Source organism: Cololabis saira, chromosome 19 (genome assembly GCF_033807715.1).
Source record: "Cololabis saira isolate AMF1-May2022 chromosome 19, fColSai1.1, whole genome shotgun sequence".
Taxonomy (NCBI): domain Eukaryota; kingdom Metazoa; phylum Chordata; class Actinopteri; order Beloniformes; family Belonidae; genus Cololabis; species Cololabis saira.
The window spans coordinates 28,793,777-28,814,448 of record NC_084605.1 but is presented as its reverse complement, the minus strand read 5'-3'; the positions used below and the strand labels follow the sequence as shown (position 1 = coordinate 28,814,448).

Below are 20,672 nucleotides of genomic sequence, written 5' to 3'. Positions count from 1 at the left end.
TCAAAAAATTAGAATATTCTGGGAATTTTAATCTTAAACTGTAAGCCATAATCAGCAATATTAAAATAATAAAAGACTTGCAACATTTCAGTTGATTTGTAATGAATCCAGAATGTATGACATTTTTGTTTTTTTAATTGCATTACAGAAAATAAAGGACTTTATCACAATATTCTAATTTTCTGAGACAGTCCTGTAAACTTGCTTGCGTCGTTGTGCTGAAACCACTTCCGAATATCCATCGTTACTTTGTGTTAACGGAGCAGCAGAGAACAGCGTCTTGCTGGTGCAGGTAACCTCGCTGGAAGCAGATGAGTGACGTACACTGGCTGATTTATGGTTCCGCGTTGCACCAACGCAGAGCTTACGGCGTAGGCTACGCCGTCGATTTAACGCGGAACCATAAATCAGGCTTAACGTGCGCATTTGCCAGTTTTCTTTTCGTCTTTTCAACTGAGCATGCAAACACATAAACTGAGGGTGCAATGCATGCTTATGCACCCTCGTAGAACCGGGCCTGCACGTGCACCCGCTCGTAGACGCACCTCTCGGCAGATCAACACAACTCTTATAATTAATGAGTGACTCAGATTCAAACACCATCTGTAATTGTTTAGAGTTGTTTGATGGGAAAAAGTTTTCTTTATGAGACTATTTTTGTTAACTGTAAGTGACTCATTTAAATTTTAAAAAGTGTTGTATGAGTTGTTAACTCAGTGGTTGACTCAGATTTAAATTGTAAAAAGTGTTGTACGAGTAATAAAAAAAATGTTTTCTTTGGTAGATTATTATTTTTTTGTTAACTCTGTGAGTGACTCAGACTCATTGTAATTATTGTTAAGAGTAGAGTAGTATGATTAGGAAAAAAAAATTATTTGGTAGGCTATTTTTTTTCTCTACTACATTTGTAATTTTACATTGTGTTACCGGTGTTTTCATGTACCAACATGCAATTATGTTGACTTGAGTTATATTGATATTTGATTAATGTAAAAAAATTATCCGGCCCCCTTAAGGTCTCATTTGAAGGAACGCGGCCCTCTACCTAATATGAGTGACATCCCTGCTCTAAATATTCTATTTTTGTATCATGTAATCATCATTTCAAATGTTTTCAACACATTATGTCGGAAACTAAATGTAAATGTTTTCAATATTAAATTTCACAAAAACACAGCAGCCAAGAGCAGGAAAAGAGACCACAGCCCAGGATCTGTGACTGCAGTCACACAGCAGCACACAGGACAGAGGCCCAGGGACGGGCTGCAGCGTTACAGCGCACACGAGGACACACCAGCAGCACACAGCCACGGAGACAAGCACAGCAACCATGAAGGGAAGGAGAGAAGCACCGAGGAGCAGAGAGAAACTCTGCCTCTCTCTCTTTACTCTTGATAGCAGCACAGCAAAGCAGGGTTTTACTGCATTGCAACAAACACACAAAGGGGATAAAAAGTATCTGTGTATGGTTTACACACTCACACTTGCACACACACACATACGGCAGGATGTGAAAGCGCAACGCTTGGGGATCACAAAGAAATGGGGCTTCTGGGATTTTGACCAGCCAGAGCTGAAGACACACACGTACAGACGAAAGGGTTTAGAGGCGGTTTCACACACACACACACACACACACACACACGCACACACACACACACACACACACACACACACACACACACACACACACACACACACACACACACACACACACACACACACACACACACACACACACACACACACACACACACACACACACACACACACACACACACGAATCCTGAGGCGGGTTTGAGGACAAGCTCGAGTTGACGACACACACACATATACACCAAGTGAGGGAGGAGTCTCAGGTGATGTGGACACAGGCACCGCTGCAGACACACGGGGGGGGGGGGGTGGTACCTGCGTGGCCCTTGTGGGCGGGCGCTTGCTGTCTCCCGTTCCATTTCCTGTTCCTGCCTGCATTTGACTGGGCCCCCAGTGCTCCTCATGCACGCAGCTACAGCCAATCCGCTATGAGCGTTAGCCTCATGCAGGGGTCTGAGCACAGCTGAGGATGTTAACAACGGAGCGGGAGAGAAAAAAAGAGAAAAGACAGAGAGATATAATGACAGAGCGGCAGCGAGAGGAGGTGTGAGGGAGCAGAACGGGAAAGAGATGACAGTCAACGATTAGGACAGAGGCTAAACATGTGGATGACAGAACAAGTGAGACAAACAGACGTAGAGAAAACAGAAGAGGAGCAGAAGGAGCAGTTATGGTGGAGGACTGCAAGCTCTACACTCCTCCGCTGTAAGTCTAAGCATGAGCACTTTTACAGAGCTGCAAAGTTAGACTGTTAGTGTTCACTGTCCCAGAAATGTCTGCACAGACGATACCGCCGCTGATGCCAAAGGACCGGATAAATGATCGGAGCAAAATATGCACGAACCCCCCACCACACAATCACAGAGTTTAAAATGCTGCCGTCTGCAGCAGTGACAGAAAGATCTGATAAAACAATCCACGGTTGATTCATTTTAAGCTATTTCAGCAGTTGCAGTGCAGTATTTTCCTTTTTACACCAAATTTGCTTTAGCTCAGATTTTGTTTTACTTCCTTTTCCTGAACAATAATTACTGAAGCTAATGAGTGTTTATAACATTTTGAGCAGCCTGCGATATCCAATCACAACTATCGGCATTCTGGTTGTGAGTCTCAACCAGGTTTTGATCAGTCGAGGCGAGGAAGCATCCTGGTTTCTGATCTAGTGATGAAACTGTATCTGATAGAGTTGTTTGATCCTGAAACTGCTGAAAAACTGTACTGCTGCTGCACAAAGTGAATTTCCCCATTGAGGGAGAAATAAAGGACAATCTTATCTTATCTTAAAACAGGGCTACTGGGATCTGCAAGTATTTATACCTGTGCGCCATCCAACACCAAGTCTTTTTCATAAACAGAACTGATTCTTTTTTGCTCCTCTAAAAACCAGCATAAGAGATTCAACAATACTGGCTTCCAGCTTCCTGTTTAGAGTTGCCAGGTAGAGAACCGGCAATCTAGCATCTGCATCATAGTGGCAATATGACCCTTTTTTAGTCTGGGAAAGTCCACCAAGGAAAACTGCAACATGTTCATTATGCGACGCTGTTGTCCCTGGAGGTGGCATGAATGTTGCTAAAATGAACCCAATTAACCTTATTGAGCATTTAAGGAGTCGTGGTGTGACAATGCACAAACTTATTAAGTCAAAAGAAAAGGATGGACGTAACGGAGCGGCAAACTTGAGAACAAACTGCCCAAAGAAGGCCAGAAACTAGAGCAATGACAGACAAAACTGATGAATTCGTCGTCCCGGACGCCTGTAGGTCCCCGTCGGTCGTTGAAAATGCTGGATCTCACTGCGTAATTTAATATCTGTTTTCAAGCTCGGAAATACATCTCTGAAACTGCTTTCTTCAAACAATATGAGACTGACTGATCATATTTTGTGTCAGCTGAAAGAAGTGCAGACAATCAAAAAAAAACAACAAACTTTATGTTTGTCGCATCGGCTTGGTGCTCAGGATCAGCAAACACCCGGAGGCCAGGAATCAGCATCATTATCAGAAAGAGAAAGATGATATCAAAACATTTTGAGTGTCTGATTTCTCACCATCTCAGCTAATTTTGTCTTTAACAACGGAGGATTTTTAGAAACATGGATAAGGTTCAGATATTGTCCTCATTTCCATCAACATACTGAAGGTACCACATCAAGGTTTTTCATAACCAAGATAAAGATCTAATTCTATTTCCTGAAATATATCAAGGACACAAAACAAAGTCTAAAATATTTTGTTGTCTTTTCTGTTGTGAAAGCATCTATATATAAAATCCAACAGTAGCTTGTGAGTCAAAAATCAACATTGGATCAAGAGAGAATCAAAACTGACACATTCATGAAGCCGCAAACGCCAGACAGGAATAAAAACGTCCAACGTTTTGCTTTGGAATCAGAGCTTCTTTCGGTGCGTAGCCTCGCGAACACGCTCAGAAAGTTGTTAAAGGAGTAAACACATCGTGGCTTGTGTTTGCAAATGTTTGAAAACTAGAGGTTGAACAATGCCAGGCTGACGCCAGCTCTGTTTTTTTGTTGGCTGTAATGTCCTCTAAAACACTGAGGCATATTGTTTGGAGTCTGGCTGAATCCATCGATACGGATGTAGGGACACAAAATCTGTTACGTAATTTCACAGATGCCATCTGTTCGTTCACAAGTCGCCCTTTCACTTGATCAAGGTTGATTGTAGTCTTAGTGCTGTAGAGGTGTGTGTGTGTGTGTGTGTGTGTGTGTGTGTGTGTGTGTGTGTGTGTGTGTGTGTGTGTGTGTGTGTGTGTGTGTGTGTGTGTGTCAGATGCATGAGGCTGAACACCCTGAAGCCAGTGGACAGACAGGACACAGTAAATCCTGATGGTAAAGATATCACACACAAGACATGTGATATGTGGACGCATGTGTTAAATATGCACAAAAAGACACTGACATGCACACACACACACACACATACTGGTTTTTATGGTGAGTGGAGACCGCCCTTCTGCTCATTACTTGTGGGGACCACCCTTTTTTAATGATCTATACATATAAAAAAGAATAATCTGCCACTCAACTTTTAATACCTAAACTGACGTGGTTACATAACGACATGAGCATCCTAGATGGGGACAGTTGAAAACTGTAGTCAATGACTGATATATTACAGCTTTATTATGTTGGACACAAAAGAAAAAGTGCCCAGTACGTAAGACTGTGTTGGATGGTCATTCCCAAGTCAGATCCCAAGTCTGCAAGTGAAGATGCTTGGCTGGACAGCTAATTTACACCAGTATGTGAAAGTTATTCTCCTGGCTCTAAAGTTAGTTGTTTTTTTTTTAAGTTAGCATCAAATGTGAAGATGAGAGCTGATTATTTCAAGTCCAAGTAGATATATATGCTGAATCACTATGCAAGTGTGCTGTCCCGTGGTTTTCTTTTTTGTTAGAAAAAAACGTAATTACTAAAAAGAAGAACCTGCCTTTTGGATGCCAGTGGTTAGGCATACAATCAGTCAGAGAATGAAAGTCACAACATTGTTTTGAATATTGGCTCTTAGACTGTCATGTATGAATCAACTACACAAACGCCACCTCTCTTGTGATGGTTTGGTAGGTTCTGTACTAACAGATACAGATAGATAACAATGGTTATGGTTATGATAGTTATCCGACCTCCTTTACTACTGAATGGAGTTGGTATGACCAGCCAGGCAACTATTATGAAGCGGACTTGATCACTGACCACCCGTTCCTGTCTGATGTTTGACCCAAGTGTCTTTCCTGAGATATAACTTTCTAAAGATGAGTTATGTATTAAGTATAACTAAGTATAGCCCGTATATAAAAAGCTGGGCAAAGTCAACCACTGATTCATAGACTTTGTCCTCAAAAAGCGAGAGCACGCGACTGTTTTCTTCTGCTGATGTCACTACTCATATACACGTCACACTACCCAACTTAAAACAAAAAAGAAAAAGAAATACCCTTTCCAGTTCTGGCCATTATCGCCTTTTTTTTTCTTTTTGAAGTACATCAGCAGATGGCTTCCTTCACAGAACCATCTGTTCTTTTGCCGAATCATTCGAGAAAAGAAAGGCACTTTCTAAAAATAATTAGGTGGTGACTGAGCTTAGCATCTGTCTGTCAAAGTCATATGTAAATCTTGACCAATCAGATGAACAATTGGTATCACACAGAGCCAGTAAAGGAATAGTTTGTAATCGCCACATCCATAACCTGCACGCTGCTACCAGTGGAGGATTCATCCGAGCGTTAGGATTAGCATCACAAAGCTTGAAGCCTGGAAAGAAGGGCTATCTTGTACAAGTTCACCTGCATGGTAGCAACCCGCCCTGTCCCAAGGTCGTTCCTCCCTGCAGCATACCATTCATTTCTGTTGAACAGTGCTTTATTAATCACCAAAGGGAAACTTCTATTATCAGGGAAAAGCTTACGGTCGGGGTCCCCAGTCTGTTGTCCAACACCTACAGAACAAGACTGTATACAGGCTGTCAAATAACTAATTACCCTTAAATGGACATAGCATCCAGAGCCACTGAGGACGTGACAGAACTGTAACAGGATGGGAAGTAATCCCTACTGATGGAGTTGAACACACAATCTCACACTCACATGAGCATACACTTGGCACACAGGTACTCTCTATGTATGCACACACTTACGCAAATAAACACACACACACTGAGCTCTTTGGAGGCTGGCTAAAACACTGGAGCTCTGAAACTGAACCGGATTATATATATATGGGATTCACCTACAGTACAAACACTTTTACACTCCGTGCAGGTCAGTAAACATCCTGCAGTAGATTTCTAAAGGTCTGTGGCCTGCTCAGCTCCCTCCTGGTTTGTTTTTCTCTTCTCAGAAAAAGCAGGTAAAACCTGGCTTCGATACCGGACGACTGACGCACTTCTAGGTTACCCAACAAACAGACCATGTCAATGACACAGAGAGAGACATTGTGACTTAGAGTGAGGGATGGAGGCAGAAAGAGGACAGAGGGGGATCATAGACTCCCCAGGCAGGTGGCTATGAGTATTTTGCTCCTTTTTGCCTTCATCCTGCCTCTGTGAGATTGACATTTCAGCTGTCCCCTCTCTAATCTAAGCTTAACACTGAGCATGACTTGAGAATGGCAGCTGAAAGCCTGCAGCTCCATTTTGAAAGCATGTGCAGTGCAAAAAGGGCTCAATGCAGCTACCAATGAAATAAAACCTGCACTGTTTTGTTGCACTGATTGAAATGCATTTGGTACATTTTATTCAATACAGCAACTTAAGGATCACAGCTTTTTTTTATGTTAGTGTTTTGAAAAGATCTGCAGTGGAGATTCGGCCCAATGCAGCCATTAATGCAGAGGTAAAGTGACCTGAACTTTACAAATGAAGACGTTTGATATTTGTTCTTTCCTGCACATGTTTCATTTTATTGTTTTTATTTTTAAAACTATGTTTAGTTCAGAACAGGCTGATCCAAGTATTGTCTCGTCATGCTCACAGTTGTTTCTCCTGTGTTGATGCTTGTTTATTTTGCCCGTTTCCTGCCTGCTGTCTTCAAGTTTTTGTTATTTTGGATTTCCTGCTACTGCCTCACTTTTTTTTTTAAATAAAAGGACTTTGTTTATTTTCTGCATGTGGCTCCTGTAAAACCTGACAATATTATTTTATATGCACAGATTAATTTAAATAGGTAGTAACTGATCTTCGGATCTAGTATCAAAATGTCCCAAATAACTTACAGAAAACACAAAACGGAAAAGAACAATGTTGTACATTATGTTTTCTCTCTCTCTCTCTCTCTCTCTTTTTTTTTAATGAAACTAAAATGAAACACCAGATTTCAACTGGTCTAGCAGGGCCATCTATGGAGACATAAGAGTCCCAGCCTGTGACCCTACGCAGTGCCCCCCAACCCTTTCAATTAAGGCCACTAATGCCACAGAGTCTTGAGGAAAGAAAAAAAAAGACCTTATTCATGCACCAGGGTTGGGATTTATGCCAAAGGGGCGCCATGACAGAAAAAGTCTGATAGACAATTTAATATGAAACAACCTGAAATGAAAGACGATTTAAAAAAAAAAGACCATCAAAGACGGATAAAGAGACAGACTAACAGAGAACAAAACATAAATATGAACTCAGACAGGAGGACAGCAGACCAGACGACAGATTTGTGTCTGAAGTTGCACCAGACAAGACTTTAACTTGGACATTTGATGAAATTATAAAAATGTTAAATAAATAAGACATGGATCTTTGCACTTTAGTTTTCTGCAGTAAAAGATGCTGCTGCCTTATATGTAGTAACAATTTTCTCACTAATTTAGAACTTAAACTAGAAAAATCTCAGAAATTGACATTTCTAGTGTAATTTCTACAAGCTACTAGTGCTCTTTAACTCTTCCTGCACTTAATATAAATACTATGATATCCAGAACCCATATCTATCTAGTATTTACTATTGCATCCATACCCTGGTGCTGCAACTGGTCCAGGTCCATGAATTTGCTGGGTTTGGGGTTGAATCCCATGGCTGCCTCCCGCTCAGCTTCCTTCCGCTTCTGCTGCTCCTGCTGGCGGGCTCTCCTCGCCACCTCCTCCTGCAGCTCATCCAGCTCACTGCGGCCAGAGCCTGAAAACACGCACAATGAGAGTGGATGAGAGCAGGTCCGAGCATCTACATCCAAACGCATGTAGAAAGGCTCACCTGTGTTGGCGACAGTCCCCCAGCTGGGTGATGGCAGCTCCTGCAGAATGGCACCGCTACTCTTTGATTTGGGCACTGAACGCCAAGATGGTCCGGACATCAGCACCTGTTTTTGTTGCCCCACCTCCCTGTAGAAAAAAGACAAAAGAGAAAAACATTGATAAATCAGACAGACAAATGTGTTCGCTGTTTAATTTGTTGTTATGAAGCACTTCTACTGCATCATTTGTTCTTGTTAATGTCACATTTCAGTTCCAGGCTGATAAAGTGAAATGGAACCGAAAAAAAAACAAACAAAAAAAAAAAACACAAACAGCAGCAACATGATGAACAGCAAACGCACAGAGGAAGAGACAGTAATCGTTATTTGTGAGCGTCCTACCTGTCGGGACTGCTGCTGTTTCTCTCGCTGCTTTCGTAGCCACTCTCCATCCTCTGGATCAGCCGTGGCTGGTGCTCCACCCCTCTCAGCGGCGGGGGAGCGGGGGGACCCATCGTCCGCCCGCCGCCCAGAGGCCGGGGCTGCCCCACCAGCCCGAAGCCCAGCTCCGCCTCGCCGGCAGCCCTCCCTTTCACGTCCTGCAGTCCTGGCTGTGGAACGGGTCCCGCCGAGGGGAAGGGGTCCTGGGGCTCCGGAGGGGGAGGGGGGCCAGGGACAGTGTTGTAGCCCAAAGGGGAGCCTCTTTGTTGGGTGAAAATACTGTCGATGTTCAGGGCCTCCCTCCGGGGCCTCCAGGTTGGCCGGTAACGGCCCCCAGAGGAACTACAGAGGAACACATGGGGAGGGCAAAAACAGTTACTGTAGCGGTCGAAGCAAATTAAATGATGGTTAATATCTAATAATAATAATAATAATAATAATAATGATAATAATAATAATAATAATAATACATTTTATTCATGGGCACCTTTCTAGATACTCAAGGTCACCGTACAAAGTTAAAAGAGCAATCAGTCCATCAAAGTCACCAAGAAAAAAGCACCAATAAAATACAGTATAAACAAAAACAACGACAATAAAACAATGTGAAGGGACGTGGTAGTACTGATACCAGGGATGCAACAAGTCTATAGAGAGAAGGCCTGAGAACACTGATCCAGAAGTTTGTTCAGATGCAGCCTTGTAACCTCAAGCCATGCTGCCATGTTCTTTGACACAGAAGATGCTTTCTTTAGGGTTTTTGAATAATATTTCTCACAATAGAATCATGGACTCCATAATGTTTTAAGCTATCCTTATAACCTTTTTCTGATTGACAATCAGCAGCAATTGCTGCTCTAAGAACATTGCTGACATCTGTCCACCTTGGCATTATGTTTATATAAATTTGAACACTCCAAACCAGCAATCTGGCAAAAGTTCTGCTTTTATAGAGGTCCGTCCACCTATTGATGATGGACAATTAATCAACCTGGGACCAACTGCCTCGGACGCAGTGATGGACCCTTTCACACCCTGATTCTGAACTTCGGCTAAATTAATTATCACGCAGTTTAATATGATATGTATTATTTTTAATCTGAGGTTTTTGTTTTGTAATTTCAAGAGCAGTGAAAGGTCAGATCAATTGTTTTTTTACCCTTATTCTTACCCTGCACTTTTTTCCAGAGGTGTCCCACCTGGAGCTCCTTTGGGGCTCCGTTACTTGGGCTAATTCAAATTAGTTTTTCTCAGTCACCACTTTTCAATTCACATCTTTTTTTTTTTTTTTTAAATCAATGAATCTAACAGTCTGGTCAAATACTCGAGGTGTAAGATAAATTTACGAAGCAAAACATACTGTACGTTTGAAGCTGTGAACTTGTGTGAGTCATATGCCATTACTGATTTTTTCTAGATTCCTTGTCTACTATATTTCAGTAAATATGGTCCTTGCTAATCAACTGAATGTATTTGAGTACGCCCTTACTAATAGGATGAATATTTGGTATTGTCTTAAACGTGGTGCAGTGCAACATATCAAGTCTGACGGTGCTCGGCTTTTCTGGCTTTTCAGTCCTTGTAAAAGAGTTTCGCTTAAGATTTCCAGGAACTACTAAAGAGACGATTCTCTATAGTTTAGCTTATACAACTGTTAAAGATCTCACTAAATTAAAAGAACATTCAGGATTTTAAACAACCCTCTACTATTACACCGCATGTGTGCTTAATTGGTTGTAAACCCCCCTCCCCAAAAAACAGGTTTTCTTAAAATAGGTCTATGTTGCTTTAAATCGTGCATTGACCATAAACTACATTTCCCACAATATTTCTATTCCCCCTTTGTGGGTAACATGATTATGTTACCCACAACATAACACATGATTATGTTACTATGTTACCCACAAAGTGGCAGCTTCCCGCCACAAGATTGTAGTGTCCGGAAGTGAGATTGAGCAGATTGAGAAATATCCACAAAATTATCCCCTAATGTCCAGGAAGTGAAAGATTGATGCAGATGGAGGCAGTTTCATGAAAGATGGAAAGAAATATATGTTTGTGATTTGGGGAGAAGGACCAGCATGTCTTGTGTGTTATGAGTCGGTGTCAGTCATCAAAGAGTACAATCTACAGAGTACAATTTGGGAGAAGGAATTAGGCACAACCTTACAACAAAAAGCCTGGCTAAATATCTGTGAAAGAGTACATTTCCCATTTACAAGCAATAAAATTAAGGAAGCTAACTTTAAATTCATCCACAAATTCTACTTAACTCCAATAAAAATGCATAAAATATCAAAGGATATTTCATCAAAGTGTCCAAGATGTAAAAAGATGGAGGGGACATTTAAGCATATGTTCTGGGAATGTGACCGCTTACAAAATTATTGGAAATCAATTCACTCCCTAACACAACTAATCCTGGACAAAACATTTGATTTAAGCAGCAGTTTATATTTATTAAATGACACATATAATTTACAACTACATAACAAAAAATGCAGGATATTAATTTTGATAACTTACTTGGCAAAAAAATGTATACTTTTATTTTGGAAGAACGATTCCCCTCCATCTTTTAAGACTTTCATTGACCAAATTACAACATTTCTACCATTAGAAAAGCTAACATTGGAAAAATATAACCGTGGCCATCTTTTTCAAGAATTTTGGTTCCCATTATTTTCTGGCTTAGAGCTTCATTCATTGTAAACTTCATCATACGCTGATTGCTGTTTTATTGTGGTTATTTACTTTATGTAACCTATGTATCTGTAGGTATTTGAGTTTTGATGCCCCTACTGTTACTCTTTTTTTTTTTTTTTTAATTTATTTCGTGTGTCTGTTTTTGTGTTTTTTTGGGGTGGTGGTGGGAGGGGTGGGTTGTAGGCGAGATTTCGCTGGTGTGCACAAAAGAAAATTGTAAAGACCTACTGTTATTTAGGATGTTTGTGATTGCCTTTCTTTTGTGAAATAAAAAGATATTGAAAAAAAAAAAAAAAAAGAGTACAATCTACTCCGGCATTTTGACACCAAACACGGAGCCAAGTATGCTAAAGTTAGCCTTCAAGAAAAACAACAAACTGCCAAAGAATTAAAAGTCAAACTGCGATCACAACAGAATGTGTTCACAAAAGCCACCGCCAGTTATTGTTGCTGAAGAAGTCTTTTTCTGAGGCTTCCTTTTTGAAGCAGTGTATGCTGAAGGTGTTTGAGCAAATACAGACTTTTAAAAATGTCAGTTTGTCAAGAAACACCATCGTTGATCAAATCAAGCAGCTAGCAGGAAACCTGTCAACACAGCTGGCCTAAGAGCTTTTTCATCAGCCGTTGATGAAAGCACAGACAACACGGACATGGCACAGCTAACTATTTTTATTAGAGGCGTGTAGTCGGACCTCTTGACTGTAGCTGCCATGCATGGGACCACGACGGGATGGGATATTTATGAAGCGATGGAGAAGTCCATAAGTAAAACTGGATCGCCCCCGGGAAAGGTTGGTGGCAGTAACTACAGACGGTGCTCCTGCAATGTGTGGAGGAAAAACGGGCCTGTTTGAGATTAATGAAGATCATAACTGTCACACACCTCTGATAACGTATTGTTGCATTATCCACCAAGAAACTTTGTGTGGAAAGGTGCCGGGGATGGAGAATATACTGACCACAGTCACGAGAACAGTGAAGTTCATTCGGGCGCGTGGCTGTGTGATTTTGTGTGATCACGCAGATGCGATCACATGTTTCCAGCGTAAAGTTGTCAGAGTTTGTCAGAGCATTTCGGCCTCAGTTCCCAGTGCTTTTTCATGTGCCAGGTTGGCAGAGCGCAGCACTCGAGCTTTGCCATCTTTCCCAGGCCTTCCACCACCGATGTTAGCAGTGTGCCCCATCACCTTCGGCTGGAGTCAATCGAGCTTCAGAGCGACAGTGACCTGAGAGCAAAGTTCCAGGACGCTGGGCAGTCCCCCTGGTGAGATGCCACAGCTTTGGCTCCATGCTGCCCCTGTTTCTAGCTATGTTTGGGAGTATCTGTGCGACCAGATGTTTTCAATAATGAATCTGAACAAAACCGAGCACAAATCACACATCACTGGTGACAACCTCCACGCTGTGTTACATGTTGCCACAGCACAAGAGCTAAAACCAGACGTTTGACACACTGGCCGAAGAAAACGGTGTCAGACATCTGCACAGAAAACAGTTAGGTAAACATTCTTAAAAACCTAATTAAAATATACGGTAATAAAATGTATTTCAACCAGAATAAAAATAGTTAAACTCAGTGCAATTTAATGTTTGTGCATTTGTTATGGTGTTTGTTGTTTTCAGGACAGGATGAATGGATGAGGATGGTGGAGAGGGGAACCGCTTGGTGTGTTCAGGCACAGTTGTGAATTCAGACAACACGTATTTTGTTATTCTCAGTTTATTACAAGTACTACTTTATGTCTAGCAGTTTATTTGTTGTGTACAGGTTTATGCGTTTGTGCAGACAAATGTTTCCTCCTGCAAGGCTGCGTGCAAACATTTGTTTTTGTCACACATGTTCTTAGCAGCTGGTTGGTTGTATGTTATTCTGACCCCAACTGTGTTAAACATGTTTTAAACTAAGTTGATGTCATAACTTGTGTTTAGACAATATTTTTCTTTATTTACTTGAATAGTTTGATCATTGACCAGTGGAGCAATGGGGTTTTCTTAACCTGACAAATTTGGGATTTTAAGGATTATTGTTAAAAGAGCAACCCATTTTCTTTTTCATTTATGCAAATTAATATGTCATATTTGTAACTTCAATGAGTAATAAATACAGAAAATTATTTAACAATATATAACAGAGTAGTTACATTTAATATACATTATATTTAGTTACATTTACACTATTTTACACTATGTTACATCTGGCCCTTTAAGAGCCACCATTATGCTGATGTGGCCCTCGGTGAAGATGAGTTGGACACCCCCGGGGTAGGACGTGTAAACTTCCATTAGGGACGTGAATTGAAAACACTTCTGAGTGAAAACTGAATCTATGTTTGCAGCAAAAATGGCAATTGATGTTTGCATAGAAAGCAATGGAGCCAAAAAACTGCTTTTATTCACGTAATTAGGTCCCCAGTGCAAGTTTACACTCCCTACCATCTAATAATAGTCCAAGAGTTGACTTAAATCTGGGATGTTCCTTTAAATTCTTCAACGATGACCACAAAAATGGGAAACAAACAGATATTTGAGTTTTTGTCTTCATTTCTTCACCATTAATCATTTAGATAACTCTTACAGTCGTATATATACTCTATTGCGACAGAAAAATGTAAATAATTGTTATCAACAGTTCAGTATCATGTGATAAACATAAACCATCTACTTTTAATTAGATTACTTTTGTAGTTCCACTTTGTCATACGTCAGCACTTTTACTTGAGGAAGTGATGTTCAGTATCTTCAAGATGTTCTCTGCAATAAAACAGTGTTTTATTCTCGTTTCAGGGTATGCGTCAGTGGACAAAACCGCAGACATGGAGGATAAGACTGCAGGAAAGTGCTACTTAAACAAAGTTAAGTTTATTATAAATAATAAAATGTGTTTACTTTGCATGAATGCAAATTCAATGGCAGGACGTGGTGAATCGGTGGTGCAGTACCTGGACTTGCTCTCGCTACTCGTGCTCTCATCCTCCCAGTGGGGCCCCCCAACCCCACCTTCGCAGCCCCCGACTCCTGACGAAGAGGAGGAGGACAGAGGACGAGAGGAGGACGACGAGGAGGTGAGAGGCCTGCGGGAGGACAGGAGGAAGACGGCCGTCTCCTTGTACTCCTGCAGGGGGGGAGACGGGGGCCTGGGGGGGCCCTCCACCGCTGACTCTGAACGTGGTAGGGAAGGGAGGGAGAGGAGGCGTGGGTAAATCCAATAACATTTTTATTTATCCCACAGGGAGCAATTATGTAGGCAGCAGTGCAAATAAATGTGAGAATAAGCACTAACGAGGCACATAACCTGAAGAGTCTGCAGTGATGAGGCGCAGCGCAAAAACAACTCAGTTTATTTCCAGCCAAACTTCAAAACTGACCCCTGCTTGCTCCGAACTGTATTTACATCGAGTGCTGTGCTTGTTACGCTCTTACTCCCAGAAAAACCCTGCAGCCAGATGCGCACTTGCAGATGCTTCAAAAAAGTTATAGCGCAGCTGAGAGAAATACAGTAATTGCCTCTTGGATTTGTAGCGTTACCTCCAGCGTCAGCCCCGAGTGGCGGTGTGCCGATGTCGTAGCTGCAGACCACGGTGGTCTGGGATTCGCTGGAGAGGTGGCTGCCCGTGGACTGGTGCAGGGGTCGACTGCAAGACGTCCGGTGATTTGAGCTGTCCGTGGAAGAGTCTGTGCGGGTGTCGCTGGATATAGACGGCTCCCGACCTGGAAATGGAGGAAGACATATAACAGGTAATGCTGCATATGCCTGCTCTGTTTACAGGCAGTCAAATTAGCCCCAGCTCTGCAGTATAAAGCAGCATAGGTTGGATTAAAAGGTTGAAGGTCAGAGCGTTAAAGCCGAATCCTCTCACACAACGAGCTGATGAAGATAAATAACCTGCTCTGGTGGGAGGCAGAGTGCCGGTCTTTGCTGTACCTGAGTCTTCGCTGTCGTAACCAGCCTTGCTGCTGCAGTGCTGGAGCTCCAGCTGCGGGTTGGAGCTGGTACAAGGGTTGGGGCTCTCCTGCAGTATCACCGGCGTCCCACGGGGGTCAGCGTAGAGCAGCAGCAGGGGCTGATAGTGGCCTTTGATACACCGAGACACTACGTCCTTCCACTTTGGGCCGATCTGGGGGTGCAGCAGGGGAGCACACACAAACACACACACACACACACAGATATGCATTAGGACGGATATAAACACACATACACACACACAGCTGGATGAGGAAGGACATCTGTCTGTATCTGCTTATAACAATAAGCACATTTCTTTAAAAGTAGAAGGTCAAATACAATTTGTGCTGCTGATAGCCCAAACTGATCTGATGACATTTATGATTGACAGCCTTAAGTGTGACTGACAGAAGAGTCAAGGACATGTGCAGGCAAACGTGTTTCCTCAGTTCTGCTGCTTTGAAAAGCAAAGGTAATACTTATGTCATATATATACCTGTCATACATATATATATATATATATATATATATATATATATATATATATATATATATATATATATATATATATATATATATATATATATATATATATATATAAACAAACAGTCAGTTTTATCAGTAAGATTGAAGACTTATGCAAGCCCAGGCTTTGAACTCTAAAACCAAAAATAAATCTCAAGTTGCCACCACTGGAAAAGCAGCCCGACCGTCCTGCACTCGCACTCCGTTACAGCACAGTTTCTGTCAGCCCTGCTCTCCCATTCACGGCTGAGGATGCAGCAGCTGCCGATCAGTACGTTCCTCATTGCGCTGCAGCAATGAAAACTCACCCCCCCAACAAAAACCTGTCTCACCTCTTTAACGTGGGCGTCGTCGAAGTACATCCACTTGCGTATCTTGGTCTGGAAGAAGAAGGTGGAGTAGTGCTTGCCGTAGTAGCACACCATGCCCACCAAGTAGAGCTCCGCCTGGCGAGCCCTCTCCTCTGTCACACGGTAGAACAACTAGAGAGATAGCGGAGGGAGGGCGAGAGGGAGGGGGAGGAGACAGGAAGGGAGGGGGCACATGCAGGGTAGAGGTGTGCAGCGGGCAGCGAAGACAGAGACAGAGGAGTTAATGTGAATACAAGCACCTTTTTGCTCACCTACTCTACGGTATGTGCTGCATAGGGCTTCTTGCATGGTTTTTCTTTCAAGTCTTTACTCCCCCTGTCTTGCAAACAGCACTAAAACTGCAGAGTGCTGCACACACGCGCTGCAAATGATGCACAAAGGTCACCTGCTGTGGATGATGCTACAACTTCTACTTTTTATTTGGCAATGTACCAATGGATAATCCTCTCCTGGAAAATCCTACCCCCTTTGTGCTTTCATGTAACCTTTATTACCTGCTGTTGCAGAGACCTGCATCATTCTAAGCTTCAGGCCTACAACTAACAATTCATTAGTCTTGAAAATGCCAAAAAAAAAAAACAAGCAGTTTTCGCAGCCCAAGGTGACATTCAAATCACCTCTTTTGTACTACCAATGCTCCGAAAAGGCAAAGTCGTTCATATTGCGAGGATGTACAGCAGAGAAAAGGAGCAAATGGTTCAAATTCTAACAGCTGAAACCAGAACACGCCACAGTGCGCGCAATTAGCTGGATAAATGACTCGTGGTAAGAATGGATAATCAAAATATATTCGTTATTATTGTTCCAGCCTTCAAATGATCTCATCTGAAGGGATTAAGCAAAATAAAAGAGGAACAGGGAAGCAAAGATAAAAAGAAAGTGAAACAGATGCAGCAGATCGACACAGAAAAGAAAGAAGGAGCTGCGAAAGACGAGGCGGCACACGAGAAGCAGATGGATTCACTTTTCAACGCTTAAAAGAAAAAAGAAAAAGGAGGAAATTCAATAGATTGCTCTTCAGATTTGTATCTAACAGTGAGTCTCATCCCACAACGGCAGGATAAAAACCACAGACGGAGCAGCTGACGGAGAAAGAAGATAGAGGGGGAAAAACTTGACTCACTATAACACATATTCATGTTCACTTATCCATTATTCATAGATATCACTTTAGAATTCAGCCAAAGATGTTACAGCAGCATTAAAATGCATTAACGAAACTCAGCCATGACACAGAGTATCAGGGAACATGTTTGTGGGAGACGTGAGAGCCGCAGCAGGACATGCCGGGACATCCTGCCGTCTCTGAAACTAATGGAGCTCTGCGGCTAACGTAGCCTCTCCGGCCGTCACTGTAAAGTGGACTTTTTCAAAAGCGCCCGTGGACATATGTTAATTTTGGTAGACGTATTTAGTATTGCATGCACGTACACTGAGAGTGCGTGCATGTCCTTGTACTTTTGCATGCGCGTATTTGTGCCGGTGGCTTCGTAGCTTGCGTGTTGTGTTAGCTGTAGCTGCTGGCGACGGCACAAGTTCAAGGTGGACTGGACACAGTTTCAACCAAATCACGCACAAGCCAGATTAAACTGAAAACACAAAGCTCATTATAAGAAGAAAACTCAAATTCCTCAAATGTTGCGTTTGTTAGCCACAAAACACGGAGTTGGTCTCGGTAAAAGCACACAAACCTGGTTTTTAAAACAACCTTTTGCCTACTCTTTATATCCGTCATTAACTCAGGGCTTTGTTTTGAACTTGGTCTCCTTTGCTACAGTTTTTGATCTTGTTCGTGGTTCTCGGTTCAGGCTTGTGTTTTAATTTGAAAGGATCTTGTCCTTGTGAATTTAGCTTCCTGCTCTTTTTTCACACCTGGCTTCATTTACTTGTTGTTCATCAGCTGTTTTGTGTTTGTCGTGACCTTCCTCAGTATTTATATTTGCCTTTGAGCTATGCTGCCATCTTCGTTTATTCCCTGTGTGTGTTAATACCTCACATGGGGTCAGATAGGCTCTCCGTTAGCATGTGGCTAACTTAGAAGCAATTTAACCGTAACAACCTTTCGAGTTTATCTCACAGCTACGCTGAACGTGGTTGTCACAACAAGGATCTGCAGTTAAACTGGCCGGAGATGAAAAGGGCACTACGAAGACAACGTTAACAGTATTATTGTTTCACATAGCCTACAAGACTGACTTCACATCCATCAATCATCGTCAGATTAACGCACATCCCAGGTCACCTCATGTACATTTTTTTCCTACAGACTCATTACTCCGGCACTTTAGAACCAACTTGTACATTTTTTCCTTTAATATTATTTGCTCTTTTGTATTGCACCAATCACCACAACAAATTCCTTGTGTGTGTTAAACTACTTGACAATAAACTATGACACGACTAAACTTTAAAATTGAGGTACAGGAAAGGTTTTGGAAAAGTCTCGAGGATAATAACACCGGATTGTCGCCTACTTTCAACCTTGTTGATGTAGAAACACATCTCGCCATCAGGCCAGAGCCTGCACTCCTGATCGTGCACATTTCATCATCAGGTCATGAAGACCCATAAGAGCCGAGTAAACTCATTAACATCATATCCATATTTGAATTACTTACCTCAAAATTCACTGTATTAAATAAACAAGATATACTGAATCCTGTTCTCACTGGTATTTGTGGTGATGATTTCATTGCAACCATTTAATCAAGGGCTTAGTCTTGATAGTACTGGAAGCATTATTACTGACTTGCACATTATAGGCCCATTTAAATTACCCCGACTAAGAAAACACAAGAAGACATCCCAAAAACATGGATGAGTGAGTAAAATAATATCACAATTTAGTTTCACAATACTCAAGAGTGATAAAACTAAAACTAACACCACCAAGGCCCAAAAATCTGCACATGAAATTAGTTTTTTAACTAATTTCTAAACTAATTTAGTAATTAAACATTAGAAAATCTGCCAACTGGTGTGATTAAACCAGAAGATAAGAGATGCAAGCATCAGCGATGGCCGCAAATTATTTCAACTGTACGTGAAAGACACAGCGGCCACGGTCAAGCTCAAGGGTGAGCGCTGCATCCTCACGGACAGATTCAACAGTAGGCTCCTGACTCCAGACTCAGCGGCTCTGAGAGTTTAACGGCAACTTGGAAACACATGATCGTTGATTTGCGAAAAAAGCTCAGTGGCCAAGTGGGCACTGAGCTTTCCTGCACCTCATAAGCCGAGAAATGGCAATGGCATTCTGCTCCTGCAGAATAAACATTCTGCAGAAGCAGAATGTTCTGAGGGCGATAGGAGACAGTGACACCACCAGCAGTCTCCCTCTGCCACTCCTGCTGTTCTGTTCGTTGACTGCTAAAAACCTCTTTCTCAGGTTCTTCAGTTTTGCTTCTTGCAAAGCTGCGGTCTGTCATTTTAGTAGCCAGTTGCAGATTACGGTTCGGTAATATGCCGATTTATGACGTGCACAGCTCTGAGGATCAGGAGCTCACAAAGATCCTTGTCTCGTCATCAACCAATCCCGCCCACGATCCGCCACCCTGCGTCAGTTCTGTGTACATTAGTCCTGAACAGAGATTAACTGTACCCTCAGAGGCGAGTTAACCCGACCTTCAACAGTTCAGAGCCAGAAGTACAATTAGTCATCTACACGTGATAAAAGCGACATTCTACTCATTTTGTAGAAGCCAGCTGCCAGTAAAGTCCCCAACACACTTTGAGTATTAAAAGTGTTTGTATTGCTTTTTTATTTGACACATTTTATGTAGTTGTCCAGGGAAACCGATAAATCTGTTCTCGTCACGTCTTTGTGAAGCACATGCCACGGTAAACGCGTTCGCCAGGCGGCTGCCGCCACACGCTGACTTGACCTTTGTGTCGTGCATGTGCAAAAAGAGCAGGCCATGCTCGGTGCTCGCACAGCGCCGCCGTCACTGCGGATGAAGCTCTAGAAGCTCAGCCTGAGGTGCAATCACCATGGCCGCACTCAAAGCTCCCACTTCATGCTATTTTGATCCCTATTCATATTGATCAAGCACCACAACAGAGTCGTTTTGCTTTTAACTCAAAAACGCTTTGGCTTTGGTAGACGGCGCGTCCTAAAACCTCTCTTTTCTGTGTGCTGGGATGAGCATCCGCTTTGGCCTCCCACCTTCCTAAACCGCTCAGACAAGTTACTGGCTGTCACATGACACAGTAACGGAGTTTGGAGCACTGATCTCCACGTGCAAATTCTGCTATCGTGAACAGAAAGTCCTTTTGAAAAGAAAAGAGAAAATAAAACAATCGCAGACGCTGGTACTTCCAACTGAGACCCTGCTTTCTGACGCTGGGAAGCACATTTATCTCCAGAATGTCTTGATCATTTTGATTTTTCATTACACTTCCACACATTCAA

General features: G+C 42.3%; 1 protein-coding gene across 4 annotated transcripts in view; it reads right to left on the bottom strand.

Annotated features, from left to right (window-relative positions):
- The window catches only part of usp54b (ubiquitin specific peptidase 54b), a 107,470-nt gene that overhangs the window by 24,834 nt on the left and 61,964 nt on the right, over positions 1-20,672 (bottom strand). For all 4 annotated transcript variants that reach the window (XR_009770510.1, XM_061708539.1, XM_061708540.1 and 1 more), the window contains 8 exons: positions 16,223-16,372; positions 15,345-15,537; positions 14,948-15,130; positions 14,362-14,581; positions 8,678-9,058; positions 8,296-8,423; positions 8,062-8,220; positions 1,912-2,059 (listed from right to left, as the gene is read on the bottom strand). Coding sequence is in view for 3 of the 4 variants with exons in the window: in XM_061708539.1 (XP_061564523.1) it covers positions 1,912-2,059; positions 8,062-8,220; positions 8,296-8,423; positions 8,678-9,058; positions 14,362-14,581; positions 14,948-15,130; positions 15,345-15,537; positions 16,223-16,372 (1,562 nt within the window). In the remaining variant the exon portion in view is untranslated. The remainder of the gene's footprint in view (positions 1-1,911; positions 2,060-8,061; positions 8,221-8,295; positions 8,424-8,677; positions 9,059-14,361; positions 14,582-14,947; positions 15,131-15,344; positions 15,538-16,222; positions 16,373-20,672) is intronic.